The 26,081-nt window shown below is 45.2% G+C and overlaps 1 protein-coding gene across 2 annotated transcripts in view; it reads left to right on the forward strand.

Annotated features, from left to right (window-relative positions):
• Positions 1–26,081, forward strand: part of COA1 (cytochrome c oxidase assembly factor 1) — a 337,235-nt gene that overhangs the window by 17,934 nt on the left and 293,220 nt on the right. The window contains exon 2 of one of the 2 annotated variants that reach the window (XM_078688190.1): positions 13,183–13,293. The exons of the other annotated variant lie outside the window; for it this stretch is intronic. Within the exon in view, the coding sequence (XP_078544316.1) occupies positions 13,183–13,293 (111 nt within the window). The remainder of the gene's footprint in view (positions 1–13,182; positions 13,294–26,081) is intronic. 2 annotated transcript variants of the gene reach the window in all.

Below are 26,081 nucleotides of genomic sequence, written 5' to 3' on the forward strand. Positions count from 1 at the left end.
GGAGTATCTGCCGGGTCGGCAGAATGAAGTGGCAGATTGGCACTCCCGGCACCTTCTGGATGCCAGCGTGTGGAAGCTGGACCCTCAGGTGTTCTCGTTGTTGGCGGCCAGGTGGAGTCCCTTCACAGTGGACCTGTTTGCGTCGCACCTGGATCATCAGCTTCTGAGGTACTTCAGTTGGCGCCCGGATCCGTTGGCGGAGGCAACGGACGCTTTCCTCCAGAATTGGTCGGACGAGAGGGGGTATGCATTCCCTCCTTTTTCAATGATAATGCGAGTGTCAGCTTTGCTGTGTCGACAGTTGGCAGAGGTGGTGTTGATCACACCATGGTGGAGGTCTCAAGTTTGGTTTCTGGTTCTTCTGGAAGTTTCTTGGGATTTTCCAATCCTACTCCCCCACTCTCCTCACATTCTGCTCACTCTGGACGGGGTTCCCCACCGGTTGGTCCAGGAGGGATCGCTGAGGCTGATGACTTGGAGGATCTCCGGCATCGCTGGACACTCCAAGGCCTTTCGGGGAAAGCAGAGGATCTGCTCTCCAAGACATGGGCTGATGGCACGACCAGGAGATACCGAGCAGCCTGGCATAGATGGCTTCGCTGGTGTGTGCGACCGAGTTTTGATCCCGTGGGGGCAGATGTAGTCCACGTTCTTAACTTCCTGGCCGGTTTGGCGGAAGATGGCCTAGCCTATCGGTCAATCAACACTTTCCGTTCTGCAATCTCGGCTGGTCACGACCTTGTGCAGGGTTCCCTGGTTGGGGAGCACCCCTTGGTGTGCAGACTTCTGAGAGGGATCCCCCTCTCGCTGCCTCCCGAACCACGGTATTCTGTCCTTTGGGATGTGAATAGGGTTCTGAACTTATTTCTGTCTTGGCAGCCAAATAGATTTCTTTCTCGTAAGAAACTCACAGCTAAGTTGGCAATGCTTTTGTGCTTGATATCCTGCAGGAGGGTCTCGGACGTACGAGCTCTTGACATTACTGTCAGAGTTTTTTCCCCCGATGGGGTGTCTTTCACGGTGAGTAGGCGGACTAAGTCCCACACACGGGTTATTTCATACACGGCCTTTCCAGATTCCCCTAAACTGTGTATAGTGCAGTGCCTCCGTGCTTATGAGGATATGACTGATGACACTCGCCCTCCGGGCGAAAGACAACTTCTCATTGCCCTACGAAAACCGTACAAGGCTGTTTCTTCCCCAACAATCGCCAGGTGGGTGCGTTGGGTGATGCAGGAGGCGGGGATTGATACCAAGCAATTTGGTGCTCATTCAGCGAGAGGGGCAATGGCCTCTAAAGCGTTTGCCCTTGGGGCTAGGTTGGAGGATCTGATGCGAGCGGCCAATTGGTCGTCAGATTCCACCTTTAAGAGGTTTTATTTCAAGCCGGAAGTGGCTAGTCTAGTTGTCGACAAGCTTTGAACTGGCATAATCCGAAGCCTCCGGTCCTGCCATAGAATGACAATTTGCCTAGCCTTCGTGCTGGTAAGTTCCAATTCTATTAAGGACTCGGAGGCGAGGATTATCCCTCCCAATGACTTCCTAGAAGTGGACCCTCCCCGTATGGAATGTAAGTAACTCTTTCATGGAATGTTTCTGCTGTTCTGGCTGTAATTGCTTTGCACTGTTTTCTCTTGCCATGTGCCTTAAGTTGTGCTAAGTAGTTGGTCGGTAACTGACATTGCGGTTTTTGCAGGGATTGATGGTCCCAACAGGATGCGTGAGAATGCTGGAACATGGGCTTCGCGCGAAGAAAGAGAAAGAGAAAGAGAAAGAGGAAGAGGAAGAGGAAGCGGAAGCGGAAGCAGCAGCGGTGCATGATGGGAGCTGCCGAAGTGCTGACACTAACGAAGGACTATTGTTCAGACTTTTCTGCTTCCCAAGTGTTCATGGGAAATATCGTTTTTTGTTGTTTTTCTTGCTGCTGTGTGTAGTAATAAAGCGAAGGAAGAAGGCATAATCCTCGCCTCCGAGTCCTTAATAGAATTGGAACTTACCAGCACGAAGGCTAGGCAAATTCTCATTCCATTCCTTTCAAAACCCAATGAAACATTTGATTGAAAGGGACAGAGGGCATTACTGCAGGCAGCTGATTCTTGTCCTAAAGAGCCTTTTACCACATTTCAACAGCTTACAGCCCTTGGTTGTGAATCCTGTACAGCGCCGTAAGTGTCAGCGAGAGGATGATTGTGTACTGCGGCCATGGAAAAGTAGGGGTACATGCTCCCAGTTGTTGACTCTGCTTCCTCAAACCGGTGCATACACAGTTCGGTTTTAGGGCTGCGATGTACATGCCTATCACCTAATGATCTTGTTGTAAACTCCATTTTACTTGAGTTGTGCAATTGCGTTTAGTTGATTGTTTACTAGTGAGCACTAGAAAGGTTAGCAGCCTCTTCTCGGCGCAAAATGAGCTATTACCCACTGCACAGCCTGTTCCACTGCCTGTGTGTACTGATACTTATTCTAATCTAAACTGACATTACTCTAATTCATAATAATTTTAAGAGATGAGAATTTACCGCAAGAATGGAATTATATTTGTCGCTGCAGTCCAGATGTGCTCCCACCTCTTCTCAGCGCATTCTTGTAACATTGCTGTGTTTTAGCCAGTTACACAGCACTATATAGCTGTTCAGACAATCACTCAAACATAATGGTTTCCTGGCTCACAGTTCAAGCAGTTTGTTCATTCACAATGTGTGCGTCTTGCTGTTCATAGTATGCCATATCTCAAGTCAGATGTTTTTAACAACTCATTGGTAATTATGCCAGTGAAATTCATTAAAATGCATCGCTCAGTAGGAATGCCCTGTTGATGCTCTAATTAGCTAATTAAGATTGTCAATGTGCAGGATCACAACTGTCTGAATCTTTGTAACGCCTTGTGAGTCTTCGTAAGACTTAGTCCAAGGCTAACGAGCATAAACCTTTATGAGACAGGATTCTTCCAGGTTAAATTTCATAGGCTTATTTAAAATTATGATAATTACAGAAATCAAAAAGTAATCAGATAGTTGATCAGTTAATCCTAATCAAAATAGTCAAAGTCGTTCTGTGAGAGGACTAACATAAGGTGAAACTGAAGAAAACTCAAAACAAGAACTAATCAATAAACAGGCTAGGCCAGAGTCTGCGCAGTTAGACTGCCAAAAGAAGTCTAAGTGTAAAGCAAATAAACAGACTGGCATAGTCTGCTCTGTAAGAAAACAAAAAAAGAACTAGCTCACCTCCAAAATACAGCAGTCTTTATAAGGTTTCAGGGTAAAGAAGCCACATCAACAGGAACCCGTAAAAAGTTACAGAATAAAGGAACATCCTGAACATTGCTTCCTCAACAAAGCACAAATAATACAATGCAGGCACCAATGTTTAGCCTTCTTTTTCGATGATTTTACTGTAATTGAAAAACAAACAAGCACAGATAGAGAGAGAGAAAGAGAGACCTATACATGCACTGTTATACTGCAATTTTTCTGCAAAAACTTAGTGCAAGTCAACCTAACTGAACCATGTCTAATTTAGGCGTTATTTCTAATTAGGAAAAACTCACCTACAGTCCAATACCCTTGACACAGTTTTATTAGACATCAGTGAGTCATTTTTCCCCAAGGATGTTTTACTGGTTTATATTGATATCTTGTAAGTGGTGGGAACACTCAGCTTTGCCTTTCAAAAGGTGTTGACAATGTATAGACCTGGTTATGTATTGTATAAACCTGGCTATGCATTTCCTTGTTGTCGTTTGCAGTATTGTGAGCACCTTGATAGATAATTTAAATTGTCCAGTCATTTATCAAGATTTCAAATAGTTGTTTTTGTTTGCAAGCTGATGCTCGTAGTTCTGCTATACTCACTAGACATGCACAGCTGTATGAGCATATAAAGAAAGCAAACAAAGGCACAGCAGCTGATAGGTCACACATTTTAGATCTGCTGTAGAAACAACTTTAGCGTTGTCGTAAGCTTCACTGACTAGAAAACAATGCATGGAAATAAAGAGAGGTGTTCTGGGTCACACCTCTTAATTCACTGGTCTGTCCTACAGTTGTTCACATTTTACTTACACCAACCACATCCTCTACAATAGGGCACTGGGTCGAACTACTCAAGCCATTGGATCTCTTGCACTGTAAATGAAGACATTTTGCTACATCATATGCGCACATCTGCCTAAAAAGATGTGCACTTTAGTCCCTCAGCTGAAGATCAATGCTTAACTTTCTAATGTTTTTTTTTAGCATTTTATATCTTTATGAGCTCTGCTTTTTGAGACAGCTTTAACTGTCACACCAGTCTATTGTTTTTCCAAAACAAAATCATATATAGTATACATACATAGAGTTGACACATGGAGGGATTTTTTTGTCAGGTGGATTCATCCATTGGTCTGTTAAATTATCATTAACAGTTCGCTTCCTCCCAGTGCAGGATACAGCAAGGTACAGTGGATCAGCCTACTTTACCCATTGACTCCCTTCACTTTGAGTAACTGCACAAAGCCTATGCACATCTATATATCTACATAAAACAGCTTCTTTCTCTTCAGTGACAAAGCTGGTTTAAGCTGTACTTTTTATTTTATTGTTTATATCAATATGAAATACCGGCTTTTGATTTTGCCTTCACATTGGATGCCAAGTTAGATGGGTCTCTTTTTTTTAAAGTGTTTTACGTAATATTGTAACTGTCTGCGAGTTCAGTGCTTGATTAGGTAGATAGTTATTCTTGCCTCTTCAACAACTAATAATAATAAATGCATGACACAACAGAGATGCTTAGTAGTGGAATGGCCACATCAGTGAATGTTTTTTTACATTCTTAATTTTTATTCACATGGCAGTTATGTTTAGGTGGCTACTTGTTTTCATTTGATCCTTTCATTTTTGAATCATGCTTGTAACAACAACACATTTACCATTCCACAGACTGACAAGACCAAACGTATTGGCTTTGCCAGTGCTTGTTATTATTATGGTATCTGGTCCCCCCCCCCCCATTTTTTTGCAAAGAGCAATTTTTATTGATGCCCTTTTACTTAGGTCCTCCCATTTACCATGATTATTGCAATAGCTAAACAGTCAGGATGCATATTGTACTGTTTTTTCTGTATTTTTGTGTTTATTAAACAGACTCCATCTGTGACACAAGTATTGCAATAAGGGACTTGTTATAAGCTGCGGTATTCTTCATGTATTCTTTGTTGGATGAGGTGGTGAAGGATAGGTAGCTGGTTTGGGCGGCAAAAAAAAAGAGAAGCAATGAATTCTTTTTTTTAATTGAAAGTATCGGTATTCAGTTCAACGTTCTATCATGTCCATTATCATCTTCTTCTGTACCCGAACCCACATAAAAAACTCCTATAAGCAGACCACATCCATAGAGTACAGAAGAAATCCCAGTAGCACATATTCCCGCCCCCCAATAAAAACCATGCCAAGTACACTTACCTTTGAGCTGAAACTGGGAAAGAAAAAATCATCCATCTTGTCACAAGTTGGAATTAAAAAATTTGCCCAGGTGTGGAGGGTTAAATGGGCTTGAATTAGCAGGAAGGATGGGCTGAGCTGGTAAAGATCTCAGCTGATGGTGCTAAATGAACTGGAGTCACACAACCGAACTTCCCTATTTCTTTTCCTGGTAATCACTACAATGAATAGCCATTAGGATGACTCTACTGGCTCTCTCACTCGTTCTGTGCACAATGTATTTACAATATCATTTACTTCATGGTTAGTGGTCAGGGGAATGTCACATACCTTGTCTTTACAGGCACCAAATTCAATTTGTTTGATCATATTGTGAAAACTGCTTAACATCCCTAGTGCACCATCAAACGCTTGTTTGCAGTTTCCAAAATAACCTCAGTAGGGTCAGAAATATCTCCTGTGGACACTTGTGGCACAGAACATGGGTCAAACTTCATATGTAAAGCTTTTAAATGCTGCTTGCCTATTATGTAATCACCATCCTCTGTCACATAAGGTCTACTAGACATACTCCATCCCTTGACAATAATCTTGCCCATCCAAAATAATGTGGCTCTTCTGATATGCATCCAGTCTAATATCACTCTCCTTTAACTTTGTCAGATCACTCCTTCAAAAATAAAGCTCTGCCTATTATGGTGATAAGGGATTCAGAATCCAACATGCATGCTACATTTCTGTTTTGAATAATCATCACACACATAGGTTTGTCATCACTCTTGCACTTAAGCATAAGAACTAAATTGTCCATGTTCCCTTCAACTCATTCCCTATCTTCCACAACATACACCCTCTGTCTTTACTTGTTCCTACACATTCTGCCAAAGTGTCCCGTAGTCCACACACATTGCAGTGCTGGTGGTCATATCCACACTTTGCACACACAACGTTTGTCTTAACTTTTAGATCTCTTTGTCCACATTTTCCAGCCATCCTTTTTGAGTCGGCATAATTATATTTCTCTTTAGAAACCATATTTATGTTGGATGAAAATTGTGCTCCTTCCTGTTGATTCAATTCTTTCACAATTGCTTGACTGCTGAATATATTGTGCAGTTGCAATAGTCTGTGCTAAAGTAAGGTTTCTTCAAGCCAAACGTTTCTCTTGTACTTATTTGTAAAACAATGGCAAACTACTTAGTTTCTGATCATCTGATCCACATAGCTATGGTACTTGCAACCAATATTCGTAGGGCGGCAATATATTGCTCATTCTATTCACTGGTCTGTTGGTACAGCATCAAAAATTGTCTTTCTCTACCACAATACTAGGCACGGAGACAAAGTGTTTTTTCAGCGCATAATTGCCTCCTCATGTGTGTTGAAAACCACAGTTTGAGCTTCTGAGCTATAGTGAGATAAAGTATATTAATTGAAGGAATTTCTTCTCTTCAAAAGCAGTGGTTAATTACTGAATGCGCTGAACCAACTCCTCTATTCTTTAGGTTTTCCTGGAGACTACAAACAACTTTAGGGGGTGGGGTTGGAAGGTCTGGGGGAGGGTGAAAGTCCATGTAAATTTCCCATATTGGCTTTTAAAAAAAAAATGTATATATATAATTTATGTACTTTAAGAAAAGAAAAGCCTAGTCTGGCAACTTAGCAATTTTCCTTTTATAAAAGCTGGGAAAAATAACGCAAGGCTAAGTTGCTGCACCTGTGCGTATAAACATCCTTCACTATAAAAGGAGATCAGCATACAAGTTGGAATGATTAATTCCAAACAAATTCCAAACACATAATATGCATAACAACTTGAACCTAAAAAGTACTGCCATATATGGAACAATTTAACGCAAAATCGGTCTCTTCGTGCATGCAGATCGCATAATTCACATGACTTTCAGACATCAGAAACATAAATCCGTTTCAGATGATATAAGTAAATTATTGCGTGCCCATCCCAGTGTGTGCTGTCACTTGCTGACTTGAATGCTGTACAGAAATAATAGTCGGTACCTTGCGGTGGCGGCTTACATCTACATTAGACAATGCAGCGAGTTGACTAAAGAAGCATACGGTATGGTCCTGTTGTTTATTTAGCCTCGGTCCAAACTCAAAATGACCATGTTAACCTGAGGATTGGGACGCAAGCCACAGCAGATGAACTAATCATTTCTTGGGACTTTAACCTTGTGTCTCAAACTGTTCTTTAAGGAAATGTAGTGGGTGCAGGCCGAAGCTTGCAGTGCAACACAACTCACATTGACATATCCTGCACTTTAAGCAAAGGATGTGTGCCTCAAACATACATGCCAACCCTCCTAATTCAGGTGAGAGACCACCACTTTCAAAGCTAGTCTCCTGCCTCCCGATTCCTGCATGCAGAAACCGTATTTAGAGTTTTGTAAAACTGTCAAAAATAAAATGATTGTACCTGTCATGCACTCCTTCTCTCTCTCTCCAATCTCCCCCTCAAAGCATTACCTCTGCTATCAAAGGTTAACGCCTTCTCTTTAATTCTTGGAGGGGTAAATTAGAGCATGTGACATGCCTAAACATTTTATTTTTGACAGTTTTAAATAGCGCAAACAAAAACAGAGTTTAGAACTCTGTTTTTGTTGATGCTATGTTATTACACTGCCAAAAATGAAATGTTGATTGTAGAAATACAGAATTACTAATGGAAATCCAAAGCATCAAACTAAATGTATCCTCAATAACACCCGCAATTCAGAAGATGAGAAGCAGAATCTTATGATTAGATTGCAAGTTTTGATCCTCCTGCCTATACATGAGTATGTGTAAGAAAATCTATTAAGCCCTACTATAAAAAAGGGATCAGAGAAACCTTATTTAAATCAGGGAAGTAAGAAAGGTGTCAGCACAATAGAGTCTTCAGTACAAGTTCAACAAGTCATGCGGAAAGTCCAACATAAAGCCACACCATGAGAAATAAAGCAAGAGGTCTGTACTTCTCCAAGTGTAAGGGCGTCTGCTGTCTAAAAATGCAAACACCTATTAACACATACAAAATCTCCGTCATTATCTCCAATAACATTCCATCATCTTCAAAGTAGAAATTGGCTACTTCCTTCGATTCTCCCACCTCCAAATTGGAACATCAGGGCATCCTTGAGCTTTCGTTTTAGCCATGGGAGTCAGTCTCCTACTTTGTTAGCATGTCTCTTTCTTGCCAACGATTTCTTCCCATACCTCGCTACCTCTACAATATTCCTTTCCCTAACTAATGAAGCCTTTGAAACTGCACCTGCAGAGGAGAATATGCAAAGCAAACAAACTTTCACATTTAAAGTTAAACGGGGAAGCCTAAAAGCTTAAGACCTTTTGGTCATGCTAACTTTAGTGAAACAAATCTGCACCCAACTTTTAGATATACGTACACAGTGGCGGTTCGTCCATTGGGGGCGTTGGGGCGTTGCCCCACTAGCCATGGACGACCGTCACTGACTGTGTCACTCACTGTCTGACACTGCGCATACCCATTACCGACACTGCCGTGCCTACGACAGTACAGTCATTAATAATGCAAATGCATTTGAGGTCGGTCGGGACGGACATCATCGCGGAAGGACTGGTGGGGGGCGGGCCTGCAGCAGTGAGTGGCAGGCTGGCAGATAGCAGCAGCGTCAGCGTGGCAGGGAGGGCAGCAGCTGTGTGCGCATTTAGGACAAGTCATTTTTATGACTTGCCCACGCATGCGCACACACGCAGTAGCCCCTTCCCTCCTCCTCCTCCCCTAGCACTCAAAGAGGCAGAGACCCGGGGGAGCCGGGTCTCATTATGGGCAGTATTAGCCCTGCTCTTTTAGCCAATCCTGGCGCAGTGGCGATGTTAATGCTGCGCCAGGATTGGCTGACTTAAGTTACCGCGCACGAGGATGGTAATCTCGGGAGAGTGAGGTGGGCGCGCCGACCTCGTCAGGTCAGACCTCGTCGTGACGTGACTCGTCTGACGAAGTATGAGAGTCTGTGTCGTCAGACAGTCAGTAGTTCTGATGAAAGGCAGCACGTAAGTACTTTATTTATTTTATTTAAGTACTGTACACTTAGGAAGGCACGGGGGTTCCTTACCTGGCACTAGGGGCGAGTAGCAGGAGCAGCTGCGTGTCCCTCTCGACTCCAGACATTACTTCACCCAGGGCTCAAAGTATTGAATGAGGAGACTCCCGCACTCAATCCGGGGGCCAGCAGGTGGCTGAGGGGTGGGCACGAGGCCGAGGGGTCTCGCAAGGCGGCTTCGCGGGTTCGCCTCTGTTTGCACCCAAGAGACAGGAACATGATAGACCACAGGAAAACCCAGCAGCCGAGTTGGTAGACTGTGTCCGCAGAAAGTGGTCGACGGGTGTGGAAAGTTTGCAAAGCTCTTGCGCTACAGGGCGCAGAGGGTCAGAAGGAGTGCACAGGTTGCGCAGCCTGACTAGGGCACAGTAATGCTTATTGATATCTTTCCAAGCACCTGCGCCACAATTACAGTGTTTTAGAAGTGCATTGCGTGAGTCCCTAGGGTTAGTACAGGTGCTTTTCCCCCACGGATCCCACAGCCTCAAAGGTCGCCGTCAGAGGCTCTTAACGTACACACCTCCAGGAGGCCCGCGGCGGGTGCACCTGCCAGCCGAGAGCAGGAAGCAGGAGGAGAATCTAATGAATTTAAATTACGAGACAACCTGCACTATTAGTGTCCCTGAGGCTGAGATCAAATTCTGGGACCTCCCCGGCCGGTGACTGAGTGACTTATGCAGTGCTACACTACACCAATGTCTGAAAATTATTTCACAGAAAGGTTTGGGCTTCTGAAAGTTATTAGCTGGTGACCAGAAATGTACACAGACAGGCGTGTTTACTTCCCTAATTAAAGTGGTATACGTGGGGCTGGAGAGCAGCTGTGCCGTTTGAGCAGTGCCATGCTTTTACAAAACAGCGCCTATGCCCTGGAAATGCTACTCATGTTTTGTTACTCCCAGACTCACCCAGTCCCACCCTCCCAGTCAGGTGATGTGTGGTGTAAACATGTCCTGTAAATCAGAAGGTTTGCTTTGTGACTGCCTGCCTGGAACCCACCATTTTCCTCTTCAGGCCAGAGTTTGTTTTGTGTTTTTTAAACTTGTACGTTTACACTCCTACTCTGTACTGGGTGCATTATTTATGCTGTATTATGCTTTGTCTGTGCCTTGAATCCAGCTCTGTAGATCGAGTAAATTTAAGCACTGTATTTTGGTGTGTAAAAAGGCTAAGTCATGGTGTATAAAGAGTTTAACATTGTTCGCCTATCTCAGCTCATCCTTATATAGTTACTTATAGTTATTTAAACTTAGTAACAGGGCTACAGAAAAGAAATCACTTTAATGCTGAAACACTTTGTTTCTAAACATATTTTCATGCAAAATGGCACTCAGCTACTGTGCTTGTGAGTTGCCAGTTCCTGTGTTAGGTTTTAGCTTTGTGACTTTCTTTTTAAAGCTAATAGCGATGTATAATCTGGGTATGGAGCATCCTTTGTTTGGGGTGTCTGTTATTTGAAAGCTTGTTCTGTTTAGTGTATGTATGGCACTTCTATTTGTTTCTAGTTCTTACACTTATCTACTGCTCTAGTCTCTGTGCTGCAGCTGGCTCTGTGTGTGGCACAAGTCCTAGTCAGTGCTGCCACTGGCTCTATGTGTGTTTGCAGCTCTAGTCTCTGTGCTTCTCAAATTTTCTTGAAAATGCACCATTCACCCACTCTTTTTCCAAAAGTCCCCCGAACCCTCTCTTAAGATGTTCAGCCTCGCTCGCCGCGCTCGCTCGCCACAGTGCACTCTGACAGAAAGTTTATGCCTCACCTCTTTCAAATGTCACCAGCCGCCACAACCAGTCCCAATATTATAGCGAGGATATGAGAGTACCAGGACCCATGATTTCATGTGTAATGCAGTTTCAGCAAAATGTTGCACAATTCAAAGTATCTACATACGAGAACTACAATATCATGATTAACTTTAACATTAATATTTGTGTTAATAAATCTTTAACATTCTACAATGAAGCATTTCAGAAATACAGTTCAATACTCCACCATCATTATGACATTAAAACACTGAGTATATAAAGTATGAAATGCACCTGAAGATTTATATTTCTGTGAGGTTTAGGGGTGGAGCTAAAATGACACTGCTCCAAAATCAAGTCAACTTCCACAACTGTTACATGAAACACAAACCAGTGATACCACGCTTCCTAGTACACATCCATAGGTATGCATGCAAAATATAATGTTACATCACTACACCCACCCTCCCTTCTGTTGCCAATGTGCAGCAGTCTATACTAGTTATTGCTAGCAGATACTCGTTTTTATGCCGAGCCTGAGTCTGCCCACATGCGCTGCTCTGGGGATCTGCTGTAGTAGAGTATGGAAGAGAAGCCCCTCCCAATCTCAGCCCATATTTTTCATTGGCTTATGTCTTTGTCCTTCGTAAATGCTGCCTTCTTCAGTTGATACACGGTACGTGTTATTTTCTCTGTAAACACTCTTTTCTTTAACCCCCTGGCTGCGGCCGGAATTCTGCGCCTGTGCGGCACATTCCGATCGCGGGCGTGGTCCTGACGGCTCCCGGCTGTCATCAGCACACGCCCACCGTAACTGATGACGACCGGGAGCCGTCATCAGCACCGAATGGCTTAATGGGTTTCTCTTTGTGCAGGCACGACATGCACTGCTTCAGCTGACCCATCCAGTGTAGCCACTCCCTTCCTTTCTGTGTGCTTTGAGGCTCAGGTAGCTACTCACTGGAGCTGTGCAACACAGGAAGAGGCTGGAGCACAGAGTGTCTCCCAGGCGAGCGGACGCCCTGTCCCGTTATCTTGATTCACTGTGTCAGTGCTCATTCCTTCCTTAGCACGCACTAAAGCACATACTTGTCCCACACTCAAAGTGCACACGCACCCCATGGCTTGCTTGTCTGTGCATTAAGAATCACTTTCTCAATGGGGCCACTCACACAATGGGCCGCGCAGATTCCTAAATAGTTATTTTTTTTACATTTCATCATGGCGGCCGTGTGTCTTGCTTTACTTTGTATGCACATTATTGCCGCTCTGTGTGCCTTTCCTTGCTTCAACACCCCCTCCCCCCACCACCCCACGGAGCCCGTCATTCCCAACAAGTGCCAGATGGGCAGCAGATACTTCTTCTTCCTGCTGGAAATGTTACCGGAGCTTAATCGGTGAGGAGTGCCGGTGTCTGGGGTGCGCAGTGCTGCTACGCCGATTGGGTGGTGAGTGGCTGGCATTCCCGTTTTTCTGGTCTTCACATTTCCGCTTCTAGTTGACATTGTTAAGGCCTTGTTATGGGCAGCACATTCGTCCTGCGTGAAACTCGCACATTATAATTAATTGTTCAATTATGGTTTGTTGGTGACAATCATGCCCAGTTAAAGGGCCCCGCAAAGTTTAGCTTGAACCCCTCAAGAGTAGAAGAAAAGAACAAAGTACCGGGCCAAAATCTGTCCCCCCTCGATACAATTATGTGGCACGCACACCTTGAATGTTTCAGAAATATGATCCTCGTCTGTGTATTTTAAATCGCATTAAGACAACTTATGTCTTTGGTATCTGTTGTCGAAGATCCAACTACTCTGGAAAGTAAAATATATGTATTTACAATATACAGCTAAAACGCAATCATTGCCTAAAAAATGTTCAGGCTTTTTTTCCCCGTTGCTTTACCTGGATGCACATCTTTGTTTCTTTTGTAGCTCACAGGAGGACTGTCTGTCTGAAAAGCCTGTGGGACGGAAGTACCAAATACCGGGTGCTGGCAGCTCTTTTGTTCATCGTTATAGGAGGTCTCCTGGTGGCCATCGGTGGTGAGTTGCTGTTTCTTTAGTTGCCTCCTAGAGGGGGCCCGTCTTTGCGCTTTCAATTTGTGAAATGCACATGTATAATAAACATCTTACATATACAATTTTTGTCAATACTTAAAGGAATCACACTTGTATGCATTTTGTTGAACATGGTATTTAAATAATATTACAGGACATGCTCCCCCCCCCATTTAAAAGAATACAGAGGGCGCTGTTCTGGAGTCCCCCACGCCCCCCCTCCAGATTAAACAAGCATTTGCAATGCAATAGGTCTCGCATTTACAAGAGTTTGAGCTATTGGCATTGTAATTTACAATGCCTTTTATCTATGTGTTGTTTTTAAAACGAATAAATAAAAGGCATTGTCATTTACAATGCCATTAGCTTAAACTCTCGCAAATGCGAGACCTATTACATTGCAAATGCGTTCTATATAAAGCAACACTCCTACAGGACTTAAAATGGGAAATCACTAATTCTTTGTACCTCAACCTTAGCTTTTTTTTTTTTTACCATAGGCTGATTTTCATGAAATTTGGAATGCTCAAACGTAGCAGATAAAAAAATGCATTTTTAATGGAAAATTTGAATCAAACATAACTAAACAGTAGATATTGCAACTTTATTATATAATAATTACTGCTAACGCTATACAAACACCTGTTTCTAATTTCCTTTTTACAATCAAGTTGACACCTGTAGTCACATGTGATAAGGTGAAGTAGCTGCTGAACTATAATAACTTATTATATTTGGATTGGGACATCATAATTCGTCCTGTTGGGGCAGCATGTCATGTCAAAGAGCATCATTGTAGCAGCAGTTCTGTTTTCAATCTTGTGATATTTTTCTAAAGTGAATAGTGATCAGCACAGAGGCGCGATTAATTCATTTCATTACAGAGAAGAAAGAGTATGTCTGCCTGTTACTACTCATTCTGAGATGAAGCCTTTTTTATCTGATTTACAGTAAACTGATTCTGATATGTTTTTGCACAAATTACTGTTACTTCCTTTTTGGTGTGCGTAATTTTGCGCTACAGATTCCACTTTCACTTTTCACGAGTGCAACCTCAACATCTCCTTCTTGGGGGAAAGCAAGACACCAAGGATTTGAGTGGTACGTGGGATAGTTGCTGATGTGAGCATTGTATAATAAATAAAGTAACCTCTGCTGGTCATTAAAAAGATGTTGCACATCACTATGGAGGTCCATGACCTTAAGAAGGAACTCTTCCTTTGGCCTTGTTCGTATATTGTCAATGAACTTCTCAGTTACTCAAATATCTCTATAATGTTACAGCATAGGGTACCTTATGTTGCTTAACATATTGTTAAAGTAAAAAAATAGCCTTTCGTAAGGCATCAGGCTGGGCTCTCCCCTCGCTCTTATGTCCTCAGACTTCTACTTTTAAAAGCTGTGACGTTTCCCAATCAGGTAGGACAGCCGCCTTAAACTGCAGCCCAGCTACGTCACAGGTAAAAACACATGGCCCTCGCTGCTGCTAAGTGATGGGGAGACGTAAACACCAACAAAATCCCCGGGAAGAAAATCGAAGACTCCGAAAATTGAAAAGCACAGAATGCCAGGCCACATTCTTCACTGTCTGCGCCGTGTACGCTACAGATCTTTCCTCATTTGCTGATGACTTTGGCAGAGCTGATTTTGTCAGCAGTCAGTCTGCAGTGTGTTTAATATTCAGCACCCCGACAGAAATGTTCCCTCTGATCGCATAAATCACATTGCTTCGACACCCAGCTCAATAGCGCGGGCTAGAACAGTGCAGCCAGCACCACTGACTCTGTCTCTCCAGACTCCAAAGTGTATCATTTAGCCTAGAGTGATAATGAGACACCAAATACACTGGGAGTCGTCGATAGCGCGTCGATCGGAGGACTCTTAGCGTCCTGCAGCCTGAGAATAAATGCTGTTTCTCAGCTATAAAATCAAGAAAATGATAGCTTTCGAATGAGTGGTGGAAGAGAAACAGAACGCTCTCTGGGGACGAATAAAACAGCTGAATTGCCCCTCACCGTGCGGCTCAGCTCCGTGGAAAAGGTCCCGGAACATTACAGCAACAAGCGCGCGCCTCGCAGCAGGGGGGGGGGGAGAGGAGGGAGCTTGCGCTATTCACTCGCGGGAGAGAGCGGCAGGCGTGGCGATAATTGCTGCCATATGCCAGCCGCTCGTTCCCGCGAGTAAATCGCCAAACGTGCACGCTTTGCGATAGAAAGCAATGCAACGCTTGCACGTTTTTGGGCAGAAAAGCTCATCGATGACATGAGGTCCTCTCCTGTGCAGCGCATGCGCGCTGCATAGGCGAGACCTAAAAATAACAATGGACTGCTCGCGAAGTCCAAAGAAGACCTTTCTTGAATATGATCAGCATCCAACCCCGTGCACTGAAATAAAAAAAATTCTAATCCATTCTCACAACGTTTAATTCTTCCTTGCTGCCAGGGATATCTTACGGATTTTGAGGGCCCTGTTCCAAACTTATTTTTGGGGCCCCTGTTCGAAACAGCTTTGACTTTATGATCCAGTTTCAGCTCTTTCTTTCCCTCCTTTGGGCAGGTCACTGAGTGCCCAGGCCGAATTACATCAGATATTCAGGGAGAGTGACCTGTGTTTTCAATATTGTACCACAGCAGAAGCTCTCTAATTTTGCAAATAATTACTGTGACATCCTCCCATTTCTCACATGCAAGATGCTGTTTTGATCTAATAGATCCTTTTTTATGCATGTTGCCGGAAACATAAACACGGCATTTCTCTGCAAAATGTCTGTATAGACTGAAACATCACACACATTAAAAAGAAAGGAAAACGGTATTTAAAATTTGTTTTAAAACTATTCAAGTTAATCAGGGCAAGAGTCTCTGCAGAACAGAGCTGGGTCTAACAGAGCCCCCCTGAAAGACTGGGGCCCTGGGCCAGAGCCCACTTTGCTGATGCCTTATAATGTCTCTGGTTACCGTGCCATACTGAAACACGCCAAAGTTAACAGAACATGGGCAGTAACACCAGGGGCGTATCTCCCTCCCCCCGCCCCCCCGCATCCTCCCTCAATAAATCTATTCTCTAGTAAATTGCATTTCCTGAGACTCAAAACCACAACCCACTTCTTACATTCTATGCACAATTTTAGACTGGTTCAAAATGAAGGGAGAGTCTACTGCTAGAGATGAGCGAGCTGCTGACAGCTTGAGCCTGGCTCTGGCTCAGCTTGAGGTCCCATTGGAACCTTGAGCCCACAACGAGCCGAGGTTTCAAGTGGCTTCTTATTGCCACCCTCGCTCTTACTTCATATTCAAAAAGAGAAAAACAAAACATTAACAGTTGAGATAAAAAAAGGCAAAAAGATACCCATGTCATTATAAAAAGTGGAACCAGAAAACCTGGATTACCCCCTTCTTAACAAAATTGTGTTATTTTAGCCAATTATTTTCATTTTACCAATCCTTCTTTTAAGAAAGCACCTCAAATATGTGAGTTCAGAATGCCACCTCTAAAAAAACAAAAAAAACCATTGTGTTTGCTTTATTAGACTATAATGTTGCACTTTTAGTTCTTTTATGGTGTAAAGTAATCATTGGTATCAGGAAGAATGTTGACCTTTCTGGGAAACTAATGGTTCTTGTCTTTATTTTAAAACATACTGTCTTGTGAAACCTTCATCCATGCGTTTGTTTTTTTAAAAATCTATGTTTAGTCATCTTGATGACAGTATTGTAATAGCATGCATCATATGTTTATTAAGCATCAAATATACACCTTACTGCACTTTGATTTAAACCACGTGTCACGGGATTTTGAGATTTTCCCCGCAGATTTCTGTACATCCCAGCATTGGGTGTTTAACTCATAGAACCACCCTGCTGAATATCGGCACCTGAAACCACCAGCTCAAATTAAGCACTGGCTGCAGGCTTAATCATGAACTGAGCGGGGACAGCGCAGTCACATCACTGGCTGTCTTGAGTGCAAAGTCCTAGGTGCGAAACCGTATGGAGCAGGTCTCGTGATCTGCACAAGTGGCATGTAGTTTTGCCAGTATGCTGGGAATTTTTGTACCAATATTTGTGAGGCATTGAAGCAGTTGAAAAAAGTGTTGCTTCAGTGCATTACTCCAAATAGTGTTTCAAGTCTAGGGCATTGTGTTAGGCTAAATGAGAACAGTAGATATAACACCCAGCAGCGCTTTAAATGGGCCGGTACCCACCGGTACTAAGTACCAGCATTTCTGAATTTTCTGCCCTTGAGTACCGGAACTTCTCCTTGGTCAAACAGAGTACCGGTACTCACGGGGCAGCAACGCAGAAAGGAAATGGGTATGTGCCGAAAGAAGAGCAACACAGCTGACAACGAGTCGGCCTGTTTTCGTGCAGCACTCTGATAATCGAGTGATAACTTGCACTGTGATAATTCGGCAGCAGACTCAGGCGCGCAACGCCCATTGGGATTAAAAGGGTTCAAGCCGCCCCCCCTCCCTGTCGTGTCAGCCCGGCTGAGACAGCTTCCCGGGCACATATATAGTCGCAACGGAGTACTTCACAGGTCTTTAAAAGACTGTTTACTTGTTAATTATGCTGTGTTGCTCTTTCACCCCTTCTTAGAACCCCTGCATCTTTACTCTGCTGATAGCTGGAAGAATCAGATTCTCCCCCCCCCCTACTCCCGCACCCCCAAAATTTTTATTAAGTGAATAGCACTGTAGGTGTGTGGGAAGGGCCTGCTAACAGCTATGTCTTGTGACTTGAGTGGAATCGAAGTGACGTGCTAGTACATCAGAGTATGCCAACACTTGTCTGGAGCAAGGTTGTAGGGAAAAGGTGGTGACAGAGAGGGTGGGAATCAAGGTTTTGTAATGTGAGGCCAGCAAATGTAACCATTTCTAAAAACAAAAGTATTGAATGCAGTTGAATGTTGAAATGGGTCGTTGCCAGTAGAAGACTGGATTCAGAGAGTAAAGGCAAATAAGCAATCAATGAAGCCCGTTCCTCCATTATCAAATGTTGACAATGATAATCAGGTTCACTATTTTAAAGCAAGAATATTTTCTCAAGCTTCATTGTGCATAAGTGCTCGTGTGTCACTGTGCGTGATTTTGCATGCATTAGTGTTGTCTGCAGTGTTCAGCACAGCAAATACATAGCTTCCATCCCGAAAAGCCTTGTATTACCACAGTCCGGCGTGAAGCGCATGTAAAAGGGTTCACTTATAGCAAGTACTTGGCCACTCTTTCTCTCCCCAGTGCAGATATGTTTTTTCTGCAGTGTCTCAACCCAACTGTATTTTGTTTTAAAGAGGCCATTTTCTCTAGGGTTAATGGAGTGGCTCTGGGAAAGGCAGAGGTGGACAAACCAACAAATAAACAAGGATAGCAAGTCAGAGTTGAATCAAGAATCCGGCTTGGCTTGAAGAGCCCTTACAGAAATCGAGCCTTGAAAACATTAAAATTGAAATAAAAAATGTATTCTTTAACATGTGGAAGCATTTTACCTTGGTACATAAGATTATATCGTCGCATTGAGAGGAGTTTATTAAAAGTGATAGTGATTTCTCACGTGTACATTATATATAGCCTATTTTGTTTTATGAATGAAGCAACATTATAGTGCATTAAATCTAACACAATATTTTACTGTACAGCATACATCCTGAACTTGTGTATTTGAATATACGATCATATGCGATAATAAAGAAAAAAGGAAGGCTTCTGTATCATTATGCACATTTGCACACCAAGAAAATCTTAATAAAATTAAATATGTGCTCCTGGGCAAGCCCCTTAGCATCGCCCATAGTCACGCCCCCAAACCCACCCCTAAACCCACCCCTAGTCCACAAATCAATTTGGTGAATACCTACACTTCTTTTTTTTCCCATTTAAAGCACTGACACGCAGGATAATGTGCTACATGGCTAAATACTTTTAAGGTCCTAAAAGCGAGACCGATTGCATTGCAAATGCTTGTTCTAGGTAGTTTTACCGCTTCATGTGCAGACTCAACTGTGAGATTTTAGTAAATTACAAGGAAAGGGTGAGCGCCCTGTGGATTGCTGCTCCAGTCAAGGAAAGAAAAGGTATTGTTACTTGCAAATCGGTGGTGTGGTTTGGTCATTTGATGTGCATTCTCTTCGTTTCGGGGCGGCAATTATACAGATTAGCCACCAGGTGGAGCCAAAACCCGATAAATCCAGCGAAATTATTTATTTTGCCTTTTCCACCGCAAAAGCAAATGGTGCTCTCCGTTGTGGGGGTTGTTGGGGGTTTTAAACCCGGGATCTCTGTAAACTCGAGTTTTTAGAGTTAGAGCACCAGAAGTTGAACTGGTAGGCTATTTAGCCACCTCCCACTGCCCAGAGTCAGATTTTTCCTCCAATCCTATAAAAGCAGAAAGACCAAGGGAGTCCAAGTGCAAATGTTAAATTGCCTGCAAATACCACCGTTTTTTTATAGGACAAAAAGAGTGGGGGTCTGGCTAATCTGACATCAGGCTGCATGTCAGGCTGCATAAGGTAACCCGCTTCTGGTTCTCAAGGGGCTAGACTGATGATTGATGTGACTTTGGAGTAGAAAAGACATTACACATTCAGGTTTTATAGTCCAATCAACCCTAAATGTCAGCGCATGGGAGAACCCCTGTCACATGCCCTGCCTTCTCGCCATTAGTATCACTTCCCAATCAACCCTCTGTGAGCCCAGTCAAAGAGGTGATTGCCCACATTTCTCCCTGCAGAGACAAAACATACCCTCACAAGATATCATAGATTTTATTTATAAAATAGTAAATGTAGTCTGGTGTCAAATTGCAAATATCTGGCCTAACCCATCTGAATCCAGATTCTGCACATACCCAAGCACTGAAACCACCCTGATCACAGCTGCCGCCGAAATCGGAACCCTCCTAAACTGGGGAGGAACGGCCACTCTGATCCTACTAGACCGTTCAGCAGCCTTCGACACTGTGCCCCATCAAACCCTGTTCAACAGGCTTCATTAGGTCTGAATCCAAGAGGGTGCCCTTGAGTGGACCGCCTCCCTCCTCACCGGAAGAACCCAGAGAATCCGCCTTCCACTCTTCTCCTCAGAACTCATGAACATCATCTCTAGCGTCTCTCAAGGTTCATCCGTCATCCCTACTCTGATCAACGCCTACATGACCCCCCTGGCCACCAACGTCAGAACCTACGGACTGAATATCATCTCGTATCTGAAAGATCTTCAGTTGGCTCCCAGTCACTACCAGCCGCACCATCACTCAAGCCCTCGTCACTATACACTTGGACTACAGCAACACACTGTACTGTGTACTCAACACCCATCTCCTGAAGAGACTGCAGAACCTACAGAACTCAGCAGACAGACTCATCTCTCGACATTCCCAAATGGACCCACATCACCCCACACCTAAAGAAGCTCCATTGGCTCCCTCTCGATAAGAGATACCAATTCATGATGCTGACTCATGCGTACAAAGCCCTGCGTAATCAACTGCCTGTATACATCATCCACCACCTGAACTTCCACCAACCCACCAGACACCTGCGCTCTACCTCCCTCTCTCTCGCTCACATCCCTGCATCTGGTGATGCAACAGAGGTGGACGCCTCTTCTACCTCGCCATGAAGTCTTGAAACAGTCTTTCCCTACACATCCGGACCTCACCCTCTCTTCAGGAATTCTGAAGGGGACTCGACCTGGTTGTTCACCTGATGCCTCTCCAGCAGCTGGGCTCGCAGCGCCTGGATACCCTTGCAGGTCAATAGCAGCACTTTATAAATCCTGATTGATTGATTGACCTCTCAAAAGTTTCAACCACGTTCCTCAGGTCGACTTCCCTACACATTATCAAACAATATGCACCATTCTTTTACATCGGGAACACTGTAGTCTATTTAGAATTTTATAATGAAATTGACAAAAGCAGGGAGTGATGAGGTGGAGGAGCAAACTCTGCCATCTGGCCTCTCCCATCTCAACTTGAACCAGCTTATTTTCTGCTCCTGTGGGGCCAGATGAGGAAGACGTTTATTCCGCAATTGTCCCAAGAAAACTGAAAACACATTAATTAATAGGGAATATCTTTTTTCACATATATCAGAACAGTGCATGAAGATCCCCCCCTCCTCCTCCAAGGCACTGACTTTCACACAGTAGGATTTCAACACCATGATACTTACTCAAACACCTACTCCCAATATGCCCACCTGCTCCCCCTCACTCAATGACACAAGCTACTTATCGCTGATGATTGGTACTAAAGCTAACAAGTATTCTAAGGATGCCTGTCCCTTACAGCGCGCAGTCTGCCCTATGACATTTATAGTAGTCTGCAATCTAGGATTTAAATATGATTCTAGCTTTCACTGGCTCTTTAGTTTTTGGCTATGGCCTCTTATTGTTTGTGCACTTAAGGTTCTGAAAAACACCCTATCTTGCCTGACTACTCAGGGTTGTTTATTTTTTTCCATTTGAGGCCTTATTGTTTATAAGACACACTGTACTGATCTGCGGCACATCTTTAGCTTGGTTCGCCAGGCACAGACCTAGTAATTGCTCCCTAGTACAGTTAATGCTCTGCTTTCATGTCTGTCCTAGAGACAGTACCCTAGTGAAAGATGGACCAAATGTCTGAAGCTGCTTGTCCATCTTTCACTTTGAAGGCGGCCTCATGGCCTTCGTTCTAAAGGGGGACAGAGATCCCCCCCCTGCAGGCAGGTGCAGCGGGTATCTGCACCTGCCTCTAGGAAGATGTCTGGGGGGTCATGGGACCCCTTTTCCCTCTTGTGCATCACACCTTTGTGGAGCACAGTCATCGCGCCCCCTGACAGCTCGTTGCCTCTGCTCATACATCTACAATAGGGTGCAAATACAGAGGCAAAGTGATACCTCCATTGCCTCTGTGCCAGGATCAATAATGAGGCACGGGTGTAGATGCAATATATTCCCTCATTTGCATGGGGTACACCTCCATGCAGATGAGTGAGCACCCCCTGAGATCATTGTGGTTCACTTGTTGCACCATGAAATCTGCATTAGAAAAGTAGGGCCTTTGCATTGTTTTGCAGCCCCTTCTGTAATACCAAAGTGCCTCAGGATGCAGAAAGCAGGCGCACATGTCCGTTGCCGCCCGGGCACTCAATGTAACATGGCCCATGGTATGAACTGAACCTTGAGGATTAGTGACCCAAAACACTAGTGCCTGTCCCCAGCCCTACCTCCCTGTCACCGTTGACTCCTTGACTCAGGCCATTGGGCTACTGCTGAGAACAACAGGTGGTCTGTGTTCCCTACCTGATCCCCTTCACACTCCACCCTCTCACCAGCTGTGCTTTTAAATCTGCGCCCTGTAGAATGTGTTTCCTTGTATGCTGTCCTGCCAAATCCATTCCCCGCCCCTTCGTTAATGTTTCATTGCTCCCGGAGGTTCCGGCCTGTTCATTATTCTTTAAAAATCCATGAAGCCACAGTGGTGTATTGCTGAGCTGTGCTGCATCTGTATCATATGTTGTCTGAAAGGAGTGTGATTGTTCTTTGACTGGTTGTATGGCATTTCAACGCGGGCTTTTACCCCGCATGCCCTTACAACACGGGGATTACAACGAAAGTCGTTACAATGACTTTCGCTGGAGGGTGCTGGATAGTGGAATAGTTTAATTTTCTATTCCAACTCCAGCCCACGCTGACAGTAGGGAAGGTGTTGGATAGGAAATTAAACTATTTCCTATCCAACAGCGCCTTGCAACGACTTTCGTTGTAATCCCCGCGTTGTAATGGCAGTGCGGGGTAATCCCCTCATTGTAATGGCTGTTCCCCCTTTGACTAAGTGCAAGATAGGTCAACATTAACCTTGTTTTTTCACTGCTTTTATTCTACTGACCCTGTCCATGTCCTGTTGAAGTGCACTGCTTATTTGTGTACACCAGGTACTGGTCAGTGCCTTTACTAGCCTTCAATCAATCAATCAATCATGCCATTTGTATAGCGCACTACTCACCCGGGAGGGTCTCAAGGCGCTTGGGGGGAGGGGTATGCTACTGCTCGAACAGCCAGGTCTTGAGTTGTTTCCTGAAGGCGAGATGGTCCTGGGTCAGCCGAAGGTGGATGGGGAGGGAGTTCCAAGTCTTGGCAGCCAGGTAAGAGAAGGATCTTCCTCCGGCGGTGGCTCTTCGGATGCGTGGTACGGCTGCGAGGGCGAGGCTGGTGGACCGTAGCTGGCGGGTGGGCGTGTAGAAGGTCAGGCGGTCGTTGAGGTACTTGGGGTCCAGGTCGTGGAGAGACTTGTGTGCGTGGGTGAGGAGCCGGAACGTGATCCTCTTGTCGACGGGGAGCCAGTGCAGGTTCCTCAGGTGGCTGGAGATGTGGCTGCGTCGGGGGACATCCAGGATGAGTCGGGCGGAGGCGTTCTGGATGCGCTGGAGTCTTTTCTGTAGCTTGGCTGTGGTTCCGGCGTAGAGGGCGTTTCCGTAGTCCAGTCGGCTGGTGACGAGTGCCTGGGTGACAGTCTTCCTGGTCTCGGTCGGGATCCAGCGGAAGATCTTGCGAAGCATACGCAGGGTGTTGAAGCACGATGAGGAGACGGCGTTGACTTGTCTGGTCATCGAGAGGGAGGGGTCCAGGATGAAGCCCAGGTTGCGTGCGTGGTCGGTTGGCTTTGGTGCGGTGGCCAGGGCTGGGGGCCACCAGGAGTCGTCCCAGGCGGAGGGCGAAGATCCCAGGATGAGGACTTCCGTCTTGTCCGAGTTCAGTTTCAGGCGGCTGTCCTTCATCCACTCGGCGACGTCTTTCATCCCTTCGTGTAGGCAGGTTCTGGCGGTGTCGGGGTCTCTGGTGAGGGAGAGGATCAGCTGGGTGTCGTCGGCGTAAGAGATGATGTTGAGGTTGTGCTGGCGTGCGATGGCTGCGAGAGGTTTCATGTAGATGTTGAAGAGGGTGGGGCTGAGTGAAGATCCTTGCGGGACGCCGCAGATGACTTCGGTGGCCTTGGAGCGAAACGGGGGGAGGCGGACTCTTTGTGTTCTTCCGGCGAGGAACGAGATGATCCACTCCAGTGCCTTCTCTTGGATACCGATGTTGCTGAGGCGCTGGACTAGGGTGCGGTGGCAGACCGTGTCGAACGCAGCGGAGAGGTCCAGGAGGATGAGGGCCACTGTTTCCCCCTTGTCGAGCAGGGTCCGGATGTCGTCGGTGGCTGCGATGAGGGCGGTCTCGGTGCTGTGGTTGGCTCTGAAGCCGGACTGCGAGGGGTCGAGGGATCCGTTCGTCTCGAGAAAGGCGGTCAGCTGTCTGTTGACGATCTTCTCGATGACTTTAGCAGGAAAAGGGAGGAGCGAGATGGGGCGGAAGTTTTTGAGATCGGTGGGGTCCGCTGTAGGTTTCTTCAGGAGGGCGCTGATCTCGGCGTGCTTCCAGCTCTCCGGGAAGGTGGCGGTGTTGAAGGAGGCGTTGATGATGTTCCGGAGTTGGGGTGCGATGGTGGAGTCGGCCTTGTTGAAGACGTGGTGTGGGCAGGGGTCGGTCGGTGATCCGGAGTGGATGGTGTTCATCGTGCGGGCTGTGTCTTCGGTGGTCACCGTGGTCCAGGTGCGAAGGGTGGCGGTGGGGGGCGTTGGTTCGACGGTTGGGTGCGTGGGTGGGGCGCCGAAGCTGTTGTGGATGTCGGCGATCTTGCGGAAGAACGAGGCGAGGGAGTCGCAGAGGTCTTGTGACGGAGTGATGTCGTTGGTGCCGGTGCTGGGGTTGGAGAACTCCTTGACGATAGTGAAGAGCTCTTTGCTGTCGTGGGCGTTGTTGTCCAGTCGTTCCTTAAGGGATTTCTTCTTGGTGGTGCGGATGAGCTGGTGGTGCTTGCGGGTAGCGTGTTTGAGGGCGGTCATGTTGTCGGTGGTCCGGTCGAGGAGCCAGGCTTTCTCGAGGGTGCAGCAGGTCTTCTTGGAGTCCTTGAGGTCGTTGGTGAACCAGGATGCCTTCTTGCTTCTGGGTCTGCTTACAATCAAAATGGTACTGTCTTGTGCCCCTTAACAGCAGCCTAACACAAAATAACTCCCTACAGCAGAATGTGAGGTTTCTATGAAGCTCCTGTGTCTTGCAGATATGTGACTGCGGGGCCTCTGAAGGGTGTCCTCCCCAGTGCTGCAGAGGCTTGCATAACACCGAGCTCCTGAACCTGCTCACCCTAACCCCTATCTCTTCAAACCTTTTAATGCTGCACCCCAACCGTGTAAAAAACAAATCCACCAGGATCCAGAGATGTGTCGCAACTATTTTTGCGATGCTCCAATAGATGTTTACTATAATAATCCAGCAAGCAGACGCGTAAAATATCAGAAGGGGCGAGAAGAGGGCTTATTGGCGGTTGCAAGACATGCGAGATAGCGTTGGCAGAGCGGCCAAGGTGAGACTTTAGGCATCAGTTTCAACTTTTGCTCAATTTCTGGCTTGCTCCACTAGGTGGTGTTGTTCCCACATGTTGTGAACCGAGACTGTAGTTCAGAATGTACATTACTTTATTTATTTATGCAGTTATATATAGCATGGATAATACCCAAAAGTGCTTTACAAGAGCACTGTCGTGTTACAGAATTTGAAACTGTAATTCTAAATTGTATTTAAATATAAAAAACTTCAAAAGTACTGATCAGATTTACACCAAATTACAGAAAAAACACCCTGGCTATTGGCTAAGGTTTTAGCAGTCGTATGCCCATTGCGCCCCAGTACAAGTTCAGTATTAAAGTAAGTAACCATGTGGAAGAGTCCAAGAGGATTTATTGTTTAACTGGGA

The sequence above is a fragment of the Lissotriton helveticus genome, chromosome 4_1, assembly GCF_964261635.1.
Source record: "Lissotriton helveticus chromosome 4_1, aLisHel1.1, whole genome shotgun sequence".
Classification (NCBI taxonomy): domain Eukaryota; kingdom Metazoa; phylum Chordata; class Amphibia; order Caudata; family Salamandridae; genus Lissotriton; species Lissotriton helveticus.